General features: G+C 51.8%; 5 protein-coding genes across 5 annotated transcripts, besides 1 other annotated feature; 1 reads left to right on the top strand and 4 right to left on the bottom strand.

Annotated features, from left to right (window-relative positions):
- Positions 1 to 15,667: part of a sequence feature (contig 1.67 618..254221(-1)) that runs on past both edges of the window.
- Positions 819 to 3,238, bottom strand: ANIA_04114 (uncharacterized protein; the record flags this gene model as incomplete). The annotated part of the gene is made up of 5 exons (XM_656626.1): positions 819 to 1,032; positions 1,088 to 1,251; positions 1,404 to 1,532; positions 1,630 to 2,535; positions 2,603 to 3,238. 5 exons carry the CDS (start codon positions 3,236 to 3,238, stop codon positions 819 to 821), a joined length of 2,049 nt encoding a protein of 682 aa, XP_661718.1.
- ANIA_04115 (uncharacterized protein) lies at positions 5,605 to 6,944 on the top strand (the record flags this gene model as incomplete). The annotated part of the gene is made up of 2 exons (XM_656627.1): positions 5,605 to 5,757; positions 5,820 to 6,944. The coding sequence occupies 2 exons, from the start codon at positions 5,605 to 5,607 to the stop codon at positions 6,942 to 6,944; spliced, it is 1,278 nt and encodes a 425-aa protein (XP_661719.1).
- ANIA_04116 (uncharacterized protein) lies at positions 7,578 to 9,152 on the bottom strand (the record flags this gene model as incomplete). The annotated part of the gene is made up of 4 exons (XM_656628.1): positions 7,578 to 7,806; positions 8,106 to 8,658; positions 8,706 to 8,910; positions 9,024 to 9,152. 4 exons carry the CDS (start codon positions 9,150 to 9,152, stop codon positions 7,578 to 7,580), a joined length of 1,116 nt encoding a protein of 371 aa, XP_661720.1.
- On the bottom strand, positions 10,711 to 12,679 carry ANIA_04117 (protein CYP660A1). Its single transcript, XM_656629.2, has 2 exons — positions 12,369 to 12,679; positions 10,711 to 12,288 (listed from the first exon to the last, which is right to left on the bottom strand). The coding sequence occupies exons 1-2, from the start codon at positions 12,539 to 12,541 to the stop codon at positions 10,896 to 10,898; spliced, it is 1,566 nt and encodes a 521-aa protein (XP_661721.1). The 5' UTR covers positions 12,542 to 12,679; the 3' UTR covers positions 10,711 to 10,895.
- ANIA_04118 (Zn(II)2Cys6 transcription factor) lies at positions 13,736 to 15,415 on the bottom strand (the record flags this gene model as incomplete). Its single annotated transcript, XM_656630.1, has 1 exon — positions 13,736 to 15,415. One exon carries the CDS (start codon positions 15,413 to 15,415, stop codon positions 13,736 to 13,738), a length of 1,680 nt encoding a protein of 559 aa, XP_661722.1.

The raw sequence follows: 15,667 nt of genomic DNA, 5'->3' as shown, positions 1-15,667 counted from the left end.
GCTTATATACTAAATAGTTGAAAACCCTTACAACACGAAGCTCCGTTGGTCTAGTGGTATGATTCTCGCTTAGGGTTCACCCTACAGCTCTTGTTTGCGAGAGGTCCCGCGTTCGATCCGCGGATGGAGCCGTTCTTTTTGTTTTTTGTCCTGTTCTATTTTATATCCTTATTCAGGCCACTTGCTGTTGGTCATGAGGCCCGATCGACAGGTTTATCAGCACGATTAAGCAAGGCGGTTGCCTCTGCATAAGCTGAAGTACAGCATCGTAGTTATACTATCCTTATTTATATCGAAGATCATAGATCTATGCCGGGATTTAGGTCAACCCGGAGAAATGTGTCGAGAACTTTGATGGTCAAGGCTCTATCTCTGGTTCGGTGAGCGTATGGCTTCAGGGCAGCTAGTATCTTTGAACGGGGTGCCTGTAATACTCTGCTAGGACCAAACGGGACCCGAATGTAGCCCATATTGTTACAAGGATTGACAACGAGAGACAAATCAACTAGAACATAGGAGGAATGGCTACTTCTACGAACGTAATTGCTGCCTTTGGAGACAAATATGTTATTCAACTCTTGTTTGTCGCGACCATCTTAAGAGGGAATGTCAAGTATCAAGACTGATGGAATGGCCTGTCCTGTTCCTGCAGCATGAGCAAAATGCCTTGGTACTTAGTTTATTTTGGTACTAGTTCATGGGATAACGGCTCTAGAGGGCAGCCTGTTCCGCTAAGAGATAAGAAATTACTGTTCATGCGTGTGTGATGACACCCAGTCGCACTGTGCTTGAAAATAGGACATGGTATCCACCCTCTCTCAGTGCCCGTCTTCAGAGAAGACTGTTGCCGGCAGCCAGTCATCATTACAAGACTTGAACCGGGTGGTGCATCGGTTCAATTTGTCCAATTCATCGTCACTCAGTGCCCAGCCATTCAAATCAAAGTTTTCCTCAATGCGAGCAGCGTTGACGGTTTTGGGTACTACACTGGTGCCGCGCTGGAGCCCCCACATGATCCTTGAATTGTCAGTGCTGGGGACAACATACCATAGCATAACATGGTACTAAATAAGGACTTGAAACGTACAGAACCTGCTGCGGTGACTTGTTCCTTCTCTTGCATATTTCAAGCAAAACTTTGTCTTCTAGTAGCGGAGAATCTGTAGACCCAAGGCAGGAATAGGCTGTACAATGGATCTCATGATTGCGGCAGTACTGCAAAAGCTTTCTTGATGGCCAATAGGGATGAAGCTATGTTGTCAACTATGTTGTCAGAAAGTCGATACGCGAACAACATGTATCTGGTGGATTGTGTACCTCAACTTGGTTAACAGCAGGGACAATCTTGCAAGAGGAATGGCTGAGCAGTCTCCTGAGGTGTGCGATGCCGAAGTTTGACACACCAATATTTCGCACTTTGGTTGCCGCAAGATTTTGCAGTTCTTCCCTGTAGAGCTTAGAAACAGGAATCCAGCCATAAGCGAGAGAAATATCTTGCCATACCATGTCTTAACAAAGTCCCAGTCGGCCAGCTGGGTGGAGGAGTCATTTGGGTCGACTGGTATAGGCCAATGCCTGTGGGAACATGTCAGCCCTTCCTCTTGTATTTCAGACGAGACCCGCCCGTACCATGAGATAGAGGTCAACATAGTCCATACCCAGCTCACTTAGAGACATATCCAGAGCTTCCTGGACACGCGTATGCCATCTATTGTCCAGCTTTGTGGTGACCCAGACCTGACTTCGCGAGACCCCGGAGTCCTTCACAGCTTGCCCAATCTCATGCTCAACCCCGGAAGACATGGCAGTGTCAATATGCCTATACCCGGTTTTTAATGCTGAACGAACAGCCCTATAAACCAGACCAGGTTTTTGGGCTCTGCGTGTGCCCAAGCCAACAGCCGGAATCAATGCTCCTGTATTGAGGCGGAAAGATCTGTCTCTGTTTCTGGCTTGGGTAGAGGTGAATAAAGTGGCTGCTGACACTCGACTTGTAAGAGTCTTAGTCGAGAGCCCATTTCTGTTGTTTATGGCACCCCAAACAGCGGTCGAAGACGCAGATAGTGGGAGCGGGCGTTGGAGCTGACGACTAGCAAGAGACATCTTAACAGCGTCGACGAGAGAGACTGTATTCCGCACGTTTGCCAGCGAGGTGGAAAATGACGGTCCACGACCAGTAACCCAGTCCCCAAACTCCTGGACCATGGAGTGAATCACCTGCTTCTCGTCTGGCTGATGCGTGGAGCTTATTGTTTCGCAGCCTTGAGTGTCATAGTGGGTGACTGCTTGCCCATTGATGATCAGGGTCCCGTTGGTCCCGGTCACTACGATGGATGAAACAGGCTTATGAGCGACGCGTGACAACCGTACGTGGCCTATGCAGTTCCGGGTCCCCCAGTTCATCATAATGTCACAGACGTCGTCCCCACCGTACCTCTGGGACGGCCGTACGGAGGAGACCTGCTGCGCCATCACAGAGGCCGGCAGTCCCAGAAGCCATACGAGGAGATCGAGCATATGGCATCCAAGATCTTCCTATCGGTAGGTTCGAGTCAGTCTCCGTCCCCGTTCGCGTACTCTGAGTAATGCGGAGTTAACCTACCGTCACTCCGACGCCAGCGCTTGCACGCCATGTCTCCTCAAGGTTGGTGATATTTAGAGCAAGGCTAGCGTCAACAGCGGCGACATCCCCCACAAGTGGGAGCAAGCTCCTAAACTGAAGAAAGTGAGGCTCGAACCGCTTCTGAAAAGTGATTCCTACTTTGACCGGCAAACCGGTCATCCACTCATACTCATCCACCGACTCCGCAATCGGCTTCTCCTTCAACACATGGACACCCTTCGCTGCGAGAGCAGAGATGCATTCCAAGTGGGCGCAATGGGGCACAGATACGATGGCAAAATCGGGCCGGTGGTGGTGCAGGAGCGAGGACAGGGAATTGTAAGTGGGAATGTCTGGGTGTTCGACCGAGAACGATTCTAGTGCCGTGCCATTGGTGTCACAGACGGCTGTTATCGAGAGGGTCGGGCTACCCAGGAGACTGAGGAAATGACTTCTATACCCCCGGTATCCGGTGCCTACCAAGGCAATGCTGTAGGCCCTCGATCTTGCCGCGGCATGTGAGACTGGCCGAGATCTGGGCGCAGAGCTGACGGAGTGGCGTCGTGCTAGAGCAGAGACGGCCCTGGCTAACGAACTTGCTGGCCTTGAGTATTGTAAATATGCTCCGATCGGCATGATTCACGCCTCTAGGTTCGCTGAGTGAGTGCTCAGCGGCGCAATCGTTTAGTGGTACGCTGCGTGGTCCTTTCGAGGATTTTGGATAAACACATACGGCATTCTTGTTGTTTTTATGCAAAGACGGCGCTTAGAATAATGGATCTTACTAAAACAAGAGAAGCAGCAGAGCCTCAGAGCTGTGGAGTACACATCGGATATACTCGCGCGAATTTGGGGTTCCTAGACCCCAATCTTTGAACGAAGCGGGGTGTCATGGCCAATAAGGGCGATTCACGAATGCGGTCTTGTCTAGCCCGCGGCTTGAATCTCTTCAGTAATTGGTTAATGGCCTGCCGCTTGCTGTACTGGGCAGCCATGCATGGAGGGCCTTGCGTTGGCATCTGCCATTGGTTATCTGTAGCGGCCTACCGGCACCGAGTCTCGCTGTAATTTCGACGCCCATGCAATATATCGGCAATTATGGCTCAGCAAGAAGGTGGCTTGGTGCTAGAGGCTAGCCACGGTTGCCCAGCTGGGTTTGGATGGTCCATGACGTTTAATGTCCAGCATACCATGTCAATAGCAGGAACGGGTCAGGGTACGTTATGAAGACACAGTAAGACGCACAGGATGGATTTGCCCCAAGGGCTTGTCTGCTCATATATGATGCCTCTATCAACATGATTATAATGGTTTCTTGTTCCAGTCTGCAGGCTAGTCGCACTGTCTGTCCACAGGAGGAGGCATGCTCTTCCACCGGTAGACTCATATATATCATGTATGATGCCCTCACCCCACCCAACGCCTCAATTGCTTCTGGTGGAGGTGGCTGCCTTTACTCTCAAACGTCAGGACCGCCACATCAGACTTGGGAACTGGCCGGTATGGTCTAACCACAGTTGGAGTTGCACTCTAAAAGCATTTCAGAGCGGCCCCTGTCCGCGTGCTTGTCTGTGATTTTCTGAAAAGCTGTGAGAGTGGCGCGTATGACATATTACAGGTCCACCTGTCTTCTTGAGCTCTCATGACGCTTCTAGAATGTGTCACTCACCTGTCGCTGCCGCTGCACCCAGCCTGCGTCCTGTGTTTTTACCAGCCAATGCAAGATAGGCAGCTTTTCAAGCAACTCGGCCTCAATGTCAGGTATTTACTAGAGATTATTAAGTATCCTTTTATATATGACCGTAGATTGCGCGTAGTCACGTCCCTTAAGGGAAATGGGAGCCTTTGTATGGGCGCAGTAGGCGCAGTAGGCGCAGCTTTGAATGAGGCTTGATCGTACCCTATCTCTTCTCCATGGCTTCTGTGCTACCCGTAACCTCTCGCCGGCGATTGTATCTGGCGGCGAGATCCTGGTTAGAGATGTATCTCGGGGCTGTCTTTGATATTTTGCAGCAGTTTGGCACGAATGGCGAGTGTCTCCTCCAAATCTGATATGTATCGCGTGAGCTCGAATCGCTTGTCATGCAACCTGGCCAGTGCAGCATCGTCTGAAGAAGATCTCCATGTCTCGCAATTGAAACTGCTCGCTTGGCCGCGTTTATTGACTCATCAAGTATGAAGGTATCCCGTCTTGTCGTTCGCGGTCTGTAGCCAGAGAATCTTAAAAATATGGCATAGTCCTGGCTTCCCTTATCAACATGAATTGATTGGCAATGTTGCAAGGATTTTATTGCGATCTGGTTCTTTGCCACCATGTATCTGAAGGGCTGCATCCACGACTTCGAGATGCAGGCGCGATATTTGCATCTGTATCTCCACGGGCCAAAGACAGTAGTCAATTTCAGGACTTCTTGGACCAGAGCACCTGGACGTGCTCGAATCGTAGATGGCGACTGAGCGAGAGAGAGTCAGGGAGTGGTACCGTCGACGTGAACAGGGAGAAGGGCAGATTCACAGCAAGGTCTCGATCAAAATAGCATAAGGCCTTGGGGAGAAACTTATGGGAATATACGGGATATGCCAGACCTCCTGATTTTTGCTGGCAATAGTGATAAAAAAAATCAAGACGAGACGGTGTAGGCCTTCTGCAGGGCAGGAGAAGAGAATTAAGCCCTAATCGGCCTGGTCTTGACACCGATAAAGTTCCTCGCTCATAGAGCAGAGGCGACTGCCGAAGCGGGCAGGCTTGGGCTTCTTATAAGGCAGCCTGAGGGACCGAAATGTTGGAATAACGCCTTGCCTAGGCACTTGGCTGGTTACCTGGGCTGCGACACCCAGCTCAGCCTGCATTAGTCTGCATAAGCCCGGCCTCACATTGATCTAAATGCCCTCCCCGCTCTGCCCCTCTCTAACGGCCTTTCCGACACAAAACACCTTTACACACATTATTTTTATATTAGGAACTGGCAAAAAGAAATCCATCCTCTTGCCAGATATTGGATATGTACCCCTGGAAAGCTCTCTCGACATGGGCCCCCTTCGAAATCGACGCTCTCGGTCTTGTCACTCTCCTCGGCGCCAACGAAGTTGATATCGCCGTCGGCCGTTTAGCGCCCAGCTACTGGCTGGAATATATGCCGCTGCTGGCAGGGTTCGTCTTTGCCGGCGATCGATTCCGCGCTAAACAGCCTACGTTCACGCTATATAACGTGTCCAGCGGCATCGTGACAGGAACCTCGCAGCGTGGTTCACGCGGTGGATGCAGACGCAGGAATTCCATGTCTCGCGCAGCCTCGTATATTGGGAGGTCGACAAGACGCCCCGGCCCCGGTGGATGTATTTCATCGTCCCAGCCCTAATCTCAGCTACCTTCAATGGCTTCCTGCTTGCCATGACGGTCTTGTCTGGCGACTGGTACGGGTTTGCGAATACGATAGCTATTATACTCCTCATCATCGTGCGCGCATACATGATTCAGGAGAACCGCCACGCAATCAATAAAACCGTCGCGGCTGCAAAGCCCCTTCCTACCACCTTTGCAGGCGCGCTAGAAGAATGGAAAGAGAAGCGCAAGAGGGATCCGCAGGCGCCGGCGCTGCGGCGGGACTCGCGACAGTGGCGACCAGAGGTCGCCAAGATCCTCGTCGTCATGCCTGATTCGCGAGCCGTCACGATGTTTATCCCCGAGCATCTCCTGCGCGGTGTCTTCGTCACCGAGACGCCCGTCCGGTCACCCGGGATCTACCGGCTGTTGCAGTGGACCGGCTGGGTGGCGTTTACCGTCCACGTCGTCACACTAGGCATGGCCCAATTGGCGACCCAGCTATATGTGGTCGCACTGATGGTCATTCCAACCGTCCTGATATGCTACGGCTATGGTTGTGACGACTCTAGGATTGCAAAAGGGTGGCGGTGGCTATTGGGGGAGGAGGCCGCGCCGTACGTCTACCAAGCGGGACCGCAGCTAAAAGCAACTGTCTTTGAGTGGCCGGAAGATGTGGAATTTGCCAGGGATGGCAAGGGCGTCTTGTACAGACGCGATCCGGGACCAATTTCTCCGGACAAGCGATCAACCGCCCGTCAGGACTTATACGCGTGGCTGAATCTGACCGAAGAGGAGCAGAGGAGCCTCTGGGACTGGCATTTGCTGCCTCATAGACGGGGCCACGATGACTCATGGTGGAATATCTTTAACGAGAAGCAGAGGCTCATTAGGGAGCGACCGCCGGATCTGAAGGCCCTCAAGGACCGCATTCAGGATGAGCTCAGAGCACCAAGGTTCAAGCGCAGAGTCTCAAACTGGCGGTATAAGGATCTAGATGTTGAAAAAGGGTTTAAGTAGATTAATGTCGTTCCAAGCTTCCAAGTTGGCCTTCTTCATCCTCTCTTTTTCTTTATCCTTCTCTTTTTCTGATTGTGTAAGTTGAGTCTCATTGGCTGGGCATATGCGCTTTTTCTTCTCTACATCTTCTCTACAAGGGAAAAAGGGCTCCTAAATGCTTGGGAATGCTATGTCGATCACGGACTAGAATGAATCTCACTATACTGCAATGACCAGACATTATATTTCTAAACAAGAATTCCGACGAAAGAAACTTGGTCAAAGGTGGTTCAGAGGAAAGCGCAGCTCGATATCCAGCTGAGCAATCTACGAGAGTTAATTGGCTGTTATAGAACCAAGTTTACTTATACCACCCCGACTTTGGAGGTAAAGAAAGGGAATTGCAGCCGATTTCGGGTCAAATGGTGGCGTGGCCAGCTTCAATGAAATGATTAACCAGATCGTCATCCTATACAAGGGTTATGGTCTCCTCCGGCAAGGCAATATCATGCCAAACCTCTTTGAACCACTGATCCCTGCTAGCATTTGACCCATGAGAAATGACAGCCAAGTCAACTCTTTCAAACTTGTTTTCGTGAGGCTGCAGCTTCGTCAAGACCAGAAATGCATCAGACGGTATACGCTCATCCCCGACTATCTCAGGGCGTCTCTCTCGAGGAACATGAAGTAGATAACATGGCGCAAGCCTGCACGCCCCTTTGCCAATGCATTCCAGAACCCATATTTATCTCGGTCGATGTAGGCATCCGCATAGAAGGACAACTTCGCACCCATAAGATCCAAGGCAGGCTCCGCAAATGTGCATCTTGTCCAGTCTTGATTGAGTGGCCCGTCGGCTTCCACAGTCACTGCGCTGTGTGCCCTGCGTCTTCGTCTTACTTACTGGAGTGGCGCAACGTCGACACCGCGTCCGCCAGAATGCTGTCCCCAACGATGCTCTAACACGGATGAAGCCCGAAGTCACTTCGCCCAGCGGGTTCTCACCCGCCAACGCACTCTGCACGTTCTATCTTCTCGTTGAAGAAGGTCGAGAACTTTTTGCCGGGCTCAATAAACCCGAGTCCTTCGGGGGCGTCTATACTCGCCCAGGACCACGACGGCGCTCGCCAATCACTGTCTCCCCATACTGGCCGGGGCCGAGACGGGCGCCCTCTCACATACCAAAGCAATCCTTCTTCCATGAACGTCGCTCGCCATATTCCAGCTAGGTACTCGCTTTTCATATTCCGAGAAACGATTTTTGCGGTGACAGATATAGCAGAAAATCTGTCGGACGGTACCGTGATATCCAGCTTCGCATAGCTCACCACTATATCTACCCAGTTGCGATAGATCAGCATCGTGAAATCATCACCAACCAACCCGCCGCCGCCCTCGGCTGCCTTTAGCTCGGACAGTGTCTTGAGCTTGGCCACATTCATCACGGTAGGCACGGGCTTGAAATGTGGTGCTATCGAGTCTCCGCCGCACTCGTACGACAGGCCTCCCTGGCAGCCGACCTGGAACTCTAATTTGTGCAGAAGAGAATCCGTCGTGAGAGCATCCGTTCCTGATACACCCACGATCGCGTGAAGAGCGGGAAGTGGGCCTTGAACGATCGTTCCGGCGCCCTGGCAATCCCGTACACCGAGATATACAGCAGGCCAGCCCGGGTCCGGAATCAGGATACAACTGTCCGGTATTGTCTCAGAAAAACAGCCACCAGAGGACTGCGCTGACGCCGACGCAGAGATAACTGTTTCGGTAGATCTCGCCCATTACTGCCATCTTCCATAGTCATATCCAGGGTAAAGCTCGAGCCCAGCCACTTGAATGCCATGCCCGCCAGCTCCAGCTCCGTATAGGCGTAGACTGAACCCACTCCGGCCAGCACAGCCGCAAGAAATCTGCACCCTCTACACCCGTTTTCAGCTGACGAAACCATATCGCGGAGCGTAAAAGGCTCTGTCTTGTATACCGCCGCAGCCTGTTTTTCACTGTGCACAAGTTAGCATTATTGTCCGCGCAAGTTTGTGGTCCGTGAAAGTAGGAGCTTTGTGTACACTTTCGTTGCAGATTTGATCTTAGACTTCTTGCTACAGTTGAGAAGGCAGCCCTGGTGAACTCAGTTTGAAAGGGGTATATGGTATCCAGACGAAGACGCTGCTCATAACGCGCGGGCAGGTTTATGGCTATAGCGTCTTGGCCAGATACGACAGAGACCTGCATTGTATGACAAAACAAACAGCTCAGTTCCAAGTGCCTTGTTCTCGCAGAGTTTTGACTTTCAGAGGAAAGTGAGGTATCTTCCAAAGTCCAACCAACATTATCTGGCCCGTTGAGACAGAGGTGGATAGGACGCCAGGCACAGATCAGAGCGGGGTAAATGAGGGGCTCTTTAGCTGAAAGTAAGCCTATAGAATCTTCGATCAGGAATGGCTCACAACAAGCCTAGCTGATTTAAAAAGGGAGCGAGGATTGACAGGCAATCGAAGGCCCTTCGTATCTTCACCTAATGGCAAAAGAGCCTCGTTTACAAATGATAAATGCAAACCTCACGAACTACTTCAGTGCAGTGTTGATGAGCCTGTTATTCTGTTGATAACCCTCATCCCATTATCATTATCTTTAGCTGAAATCTAGAGAATATGATTCCTGTGTATGTTTGACCAACTAGTGCAGCAAGACTTGCATTACATAAGAAAGGGCCTCTTAAAACATGCTTCAAAGTCTCAATCTCATTCTTCAGCCATGGCTGCGCATGCGTCCAGCCAGGAATCTAACGTCTTCATTATTCCAATAACTCGGACGGTGATGCGTTGAACCAGTTAGAGCAGCAACACCCAGTTTGCCTTCCATAAAGATTGGATGAGAGGCAACTACTGCGCCGTTATGAGTACAAAGTTCCCCCTAGATCTCAAAGTTTGTTGACGAACATGTGAGTAGGAGCATTCTGACGGACAGAATTTCCCTGCAATCTTGATAATCTCTGAGGATCTCAACGATCTTCTTACACAGGAGCAAGATTTCGCCGTACCAGATATTGCGACTATGGACCTTTGATGTATCTCCCCAGCTGCCTGCAGAAGATCGTCCAGAATCTTGGTGGCGGTCTTGTCACATTCCGAGTCAGTGAGAAGGGGGAAGCAGCTCCGTTTCCAAGAAGGGCAGTTCAACAGCTGCAAAGGCTCGCTATTCTGCAAATATAGCAAGAATGGACGACAAGAAGACAGGCTATAGGAGACCCCAATATCAGACTGCACGAGCGGAGCAAAAGTGCGGTCGATCAAAGAAGTAAGCAAGAAAAGGTACTCCAGGAGAGAAATGTCCACTGCAAACCAGGGAGTAGCAATAAGATATTGAGCCAGTTCCTAGGCCAGAGATTACAGGACTAGATTCGCGTACTTATCCCATGGAGAAGTCGGCGGATATTATGATCGAATCATAGTCATAACAGCGGCAAATCCGTGGCCACGAAGACGGAACTTCAAATATCTTTTACAGTCTAGCAAGATAGACGTATTTACTGGCAGTTTCTCCTAGACTGGCCTTTCCCTGACCGATAACTGTTGCGCAGAGTTCTCTGAGTCCGCCACCTAGGTCATACCAGAGCCCAGCTAAGTATTGCAGCCCGCATGAATGACAGCAGCTTGTATTTACTGAGTCCAGCGTTGAATTGCCGGTGTGGGAGCGTTCATATATGAGTATAGGGAATGTCTTAATGATTGAGAGCGTGCAGAAGAATTGGTACGGACTGTTGGGATTCTTGTGCTTCATCTGAATCAGTGCTTGATGCACAGGGTGAACCTCTACCTTCTTTTTATTATTTTTATATTTTATATTTTGGCTATCAAGGATGGTGAAAGGCATCATGCTGGCCTTAGATAGCTAGCGGCGATCCCTCGAAAACCTTAGGTTATCTTCAATCAAACCAGACTGTAAAGATGCCTTCTTCTCTCACTTCTTAAAGACTCAACCGACCATCAGGTTAAACATCCCACTTCCCTCCCTCGCTTCGACTGCCCACTCTACTCCTTCGCCTTCACTCTCCCTCCTAGCCACCTTGACCCAAAACTCTCCCTTCACCGGGCACATCCCAGAAGCAATAGCCATTGAGTTTTTCTCCGGTGCTTTCCAGGCCCCGTCATCCACAGGAGTCAGATCAATCCTCAAGATCACCATGGCCACAAGAGCCAAAATCTCCGAAGAGGCAAAATGTCGTCCTGGACAGATAGTCGGTGAGACGCCGAAGCTCATAAAGCCGCCTGTCCGGCGGGGACTCGTGCTGCCATGGGGGGTGGTTTGCCTCATATACCGTCTCGGATTGAACTCACTCGCTGATTCAGGGCCCCAAACGGATTCAGTCGCACCAATTGCTGAGGCAGGAATGCTCACCACCCCGCTCTTCTTGAGGAAATATCTGTTGTCAAGCACTGTGTCCTCCGTGACCACGCGCGTAACAGCCGAGACAGACCGAGTCCGCAGGATCTCTTGATACGCTGACACTAAGAGAGGGCATGAGTCGCGGAGCGCCGAGATATCGATTATACGCTTCCTCCCCATAGGCGTCTGCGTATTCTCAACGCGAACCGCATGTTTCATCACCTCCCTTCTGATCTCACACAGCAAACTCGGCCTGGAATACAGATCAAAGAGAACCCAGAATGCGGCGGGGACGGTGTTTGAGAGCAGGCCCAGTCCCATAGAGACTTCGGCGCGCGCGATATCTGTATCTGAAAGGCCTCCAGCGTGCATGACACGATACCGGGTCTTTGTGAGTTCCGAGCCTTGCTCATGGCCTTTTGTTTGGAAGTACGTCAGAACTGCGGCGAAAGTTGTTTCGCGCGCCCTGTACGCCTTTCGCGCCATGATGGAGGGAAAGACCCCTGTTATCAGCGGGGCGATGTTCGTTTCGAAGGTCCAGAATGCATCCGCGATTGCCGAGTCCTTGTACGGGTTCTTCGGGCCGTATGAGGCATTTGTGCTTGCGGCCGTGATTGCACGTGTACACCACGCATACAGATCAACTGTTTGAGGGCTCGCTACAAGCTCATCCACGAGCGGGCTCAGCATTCTCGCCATCTCCTCATTCATGCGATCTAATGACGGCCCGATAAGCGTCTTTTCCATTGCGTGCACTGTCCCTGCACTTAGTCCCGCACCACCGGCTTCCCTGTCGCGGAGAAGACTCATCCCAGACTCAGGGATTCCGGCAAAACGCTCTGCAGTGAAGTTGACGAGAGGCGCGAATTTGAGTGTTCTTTTGTTGCGCTGGACTGCCTGCATCAGGGACGGGGAGGTGACAATGTATTGCTTGTTGGTGAGGAGGTTGATCGTGAAGATCGGGTGGGAGGAGTTTTCCGCCCTGTTTCCTCAGGTTAGTACGAAGTACGTAGAGAGGAACGAGAGGAAGCAGAAGGACGTAGGGTGGTCGCAGGTGCATACGCAATTCGACTGAAATATCCCATACCATGGCGCATCAAACCGAGGATGTGACCGATGATGGGAATCTTGCTGTGCACTTCCGGTGGCTCACGAGGATCGAGGCCGCGTTGACTTAGGATGTATCCTATAGCCGTTATCGCACCGAGAATGAGGAGATGGAATGGCTCGAGCATGCTGATGAAGACAGAGCTGGGACTCTGTATGGGGTCCACTCCCAGTGAAAATAGGTAGCCGGTTGGGCCTGAGCGATGCAGGCTAATCGAACCAAAAGTCTCGCGATATGGTCGGCTAAGGATTTAACGAGACTTAAGATATGATAGTGATGAGAAAAAAAAGAAAAGTAAATGCAAAATTCAGGGACAGTCAAGTCAATGCAAGATCTTCGATTTAGCCTAGGTTTGTTCTAGCCCTACTTCCGTGAGGCTGGGATTCCTTCAGCTGGGCCCCTTCTGTGGGGGGCGCGAGTCTCGATTTGTCAATGGCGCCTCTAACCCGTAACATTTGGCTCAATGAAAATGTGACATGTGGAGTGCTGAAGGTATTTCTCCAGAGTTCGCATTGAAGTTCATTTGCGAGGCTATCTGCAGTGCTGATAGCCAGCATCTACCCAGGATTTTGGGGGTTGGGGTGGGGGTGACCTAAATAAAAGTAGGAAAAAAATAAGTAAAATAAAAAGCCGCCGCCGCAGCAGTTTGGTCTCCCTCTGCGGCTTCAGCAAGTTGGGCAATCCTCTGAAACAGCGATATTTCAGTACAATATACCGGCAACTTGGTAGATCCACCAAGAGTTTGCTAGTAGGAAGATTGGTAAGAACTATGGTAGAAATAATGGAGGATGAAGATCGACAGATGCCTTTGTATGTGCCGCACAGCTTGGCTTCTGCTCATTGCATTTTTATTCCTTCACCGACAGGTCAAGTATGGTTCTTGCTCGCGGTGAGCATTGCCGACTCCATGGGCGGCAAATATGGAATGGGAATATTTTTTTTTTTGATTTTCTTTTTGGATATGCTTGCAGCCTGGTTGGGATGATGACGGTCTGGAGCCTGAGGGAAAACCAGAATTGATATGGTCTAGGGCTTGTTGCGCGCGGGCATGGTAAAGAATGCTTAGACTAGTAGCAGATCCAAGAAGGACATCGCTTGTCGAGGTGTAAGACCTATAAGGTTGTCTCGAGCGATGAAGGAGGAGCATAGATAATATCCATTTCGTTGGCTCGTGACATCTCATGTTTGTTTTCTCTCTGACAGTGCGCAAACTTTTGACAATATGTGAGAAGGGATCTCAAACCTCGATAGGGAGACCATATCTTTTGACTCTTCCCCGCTCACGACTTGGTCCTGCGTAGTACAACTCTTGACCAACTTGCTACGCTGACCGAAGCGTATCGAGGCTCAAGAACTGGTCAAAGTCCAGCTCTTGCAGTTCTGACATATCGGCAACCAACCCTTCCAGCAGCGGCATTTCACCCAGATTTGGACTCGGCCGCGGCAGAGCGGGCTGCATCCCATCGCTCGCTGCCCTGCCAGGTTCGAGCTCGGTCCCGGGCTGCCCATTCGCATCAAGCACGCTGGTCAGTAGCCGGACATCGCGGGACCGCCGCTGCTGATAGACGAAGACCAGGAACCTCGCCGTCGTATAGGCCTCACGCATGGTGGGTGTGTTGTATATCGAAGCGACCATTTTCACAGTCTGTACGGCCTCGGGAAGGAGTTCGAGTGATGAGCGGGTATCCATTTCCAGAAGGATGGTGATGATGTGGAAGGGGACGTTGGCGATGTGCTGCCACGGACAGCAGGCTGTGAGCATGCTGCGTGCCGACTGGAGCGCTCGTTGGAAGAGGGAGAGGATGCGGTCCGGCAGGGCAGGAGATGTACTGATGTTGAGGAGGTTGAGGCGCCGCAAGATACAGAGGACCAGGTTCGTCTGGGCGAGGATAGAGGGCGGCTGTGTGTGGGTCCGGTCGAGGGTCTCGAGGAGGGACTGGTGTAGGTGGACGTCGCTGTCTCCGTCCGCATCGGTTTCCTCCGGATCAAGGCGGGCTGATATAGGCAGCAGGCCAAGGAGTTCGGCCGTGTAGTCTCCTGGCTTGGATCGGACGTCTGTGAACTGCATCAAGTCGGCCTTGACCTGCACTCTGGACAGCCCAATGTCGTAGGAAGGCCACATGTTCTGGTGCAGGGCAACACCCACCAAGCGCCGGCGGATGTCTGGATCATAGGCAGTGCTGGGATTCTCATGCTGGAGACCTGCGGCCTCGATGAGATGCATTATCGTCGAACTAGCGAGCCATGTTGAGTACGGCGCTGCAGTCATCCGCATATAGACAACATGCAGTACCCAGCCAGTGATCAGATCAAGAGAGGGCGGTGCATATCCATCGTAGCTTTCCAGGATAGACTTTGCATTCTCGATTAGCTGTAGCTCTGTCGCACTGGCGGACCGTTCAGAGAACAACAGCCCCAGCGCCGCCACGCCTGCAAGGACACTATCGTAGATACCACTTCGGCCACTACCACTAGACGACCACCGTGCATCGAGACGCTGTAAGAACACCTGCCGGTCAATAAACCCATAGCACGGGTCGACCTTGGAAAAGTAAATCTCAGCCAACTGTCTCATGCTGCCCAGCGGGACAAGGTCGACAAGGGGCAGCCCAGCAGGAGCAGGCACCAGCCCAGACGACAGGCGGCGCGCACCGACATTCCAGGCGAAAAGATTCACGCGCGGCGCATTGGCGGGATCGACCTTGAGGCCCATCTTGCGCACGAAGACGGCGCTCGAGTTGGCCGTGAGACCGCGCGCCACCCGCTGCGGATCAACGGCCAGACGATGGCTGTCTCCGCCGAGCCCAGAGCCGCCAGGCGGCGGCTCGCTAGGAGACGCCCCGGCATTGTGCTTAGAGCTCCGGCCGGCTGCGTAGTAGCAGTCGTAGCCCCAGTCCCTGCATGTCTCGCAGGGGGCGGCGCCATCGCATTTCCTCTTCCGACTACGGCAGGGCTCGCAGGCAACGCGGGCGCGCTTGCGTTTAAGCGGGACTGAGGTCATCCTAACCTATCCACAGGAGGACTGAAGGCCGCAGTTGGTAACGGATGCTGCGGCAGATGAGCCGACAGATCCCCTACCATGCAGTTATGCAGTCATGCAATCAGCCAGCCAGTGGTTACGTGTCAGCATGCGCTGACTACAGGGCCCACAGGACCCGCAAGTCCCGCAATACCCGCCATATCCGCTACTATGTGAGAACGAAATATAAATCACCGTGACCCGGAATCATATAGCATCTGCTTTATCCTTAAC

This window comes from Aspergillus nidulans, chromosome II (genome assembly GCF_000011425.1).
Source record: "Aspergillus nidulans FGSC A4 chromosome II".
Classification (NCBI taxonomy): Eukaryota; Fungi; Ascomycota; class Eurotiomycetes; order Eurotiales; family Aspergillaceae; genus Aspergillus; species Aspergillus nidulans.
Note: the sequence above shows the minus strand (reverse complement) of the source record. Positions and strands in the feature narration are given on the sequence as shown.

What these genes read in the sequence shown, in the direction of transcription:
- ANIA_04117 (XM_656629.2), bottom strand. Translation starts at nt 12,541, where the DNA reads ATGCTCGAGCCATTCCATCTCCTCATTCTCGGTGCGATAACGGCTATA. An exon ending in GGATATTTCAGTCGAATTGC is followed by an intron (nt 12,289 to 12,368) that starts GTATGCACCTGC and finishes CTGAGGAAACAG; the next exon opens with GGCGGAAAACTCCTCCCACC.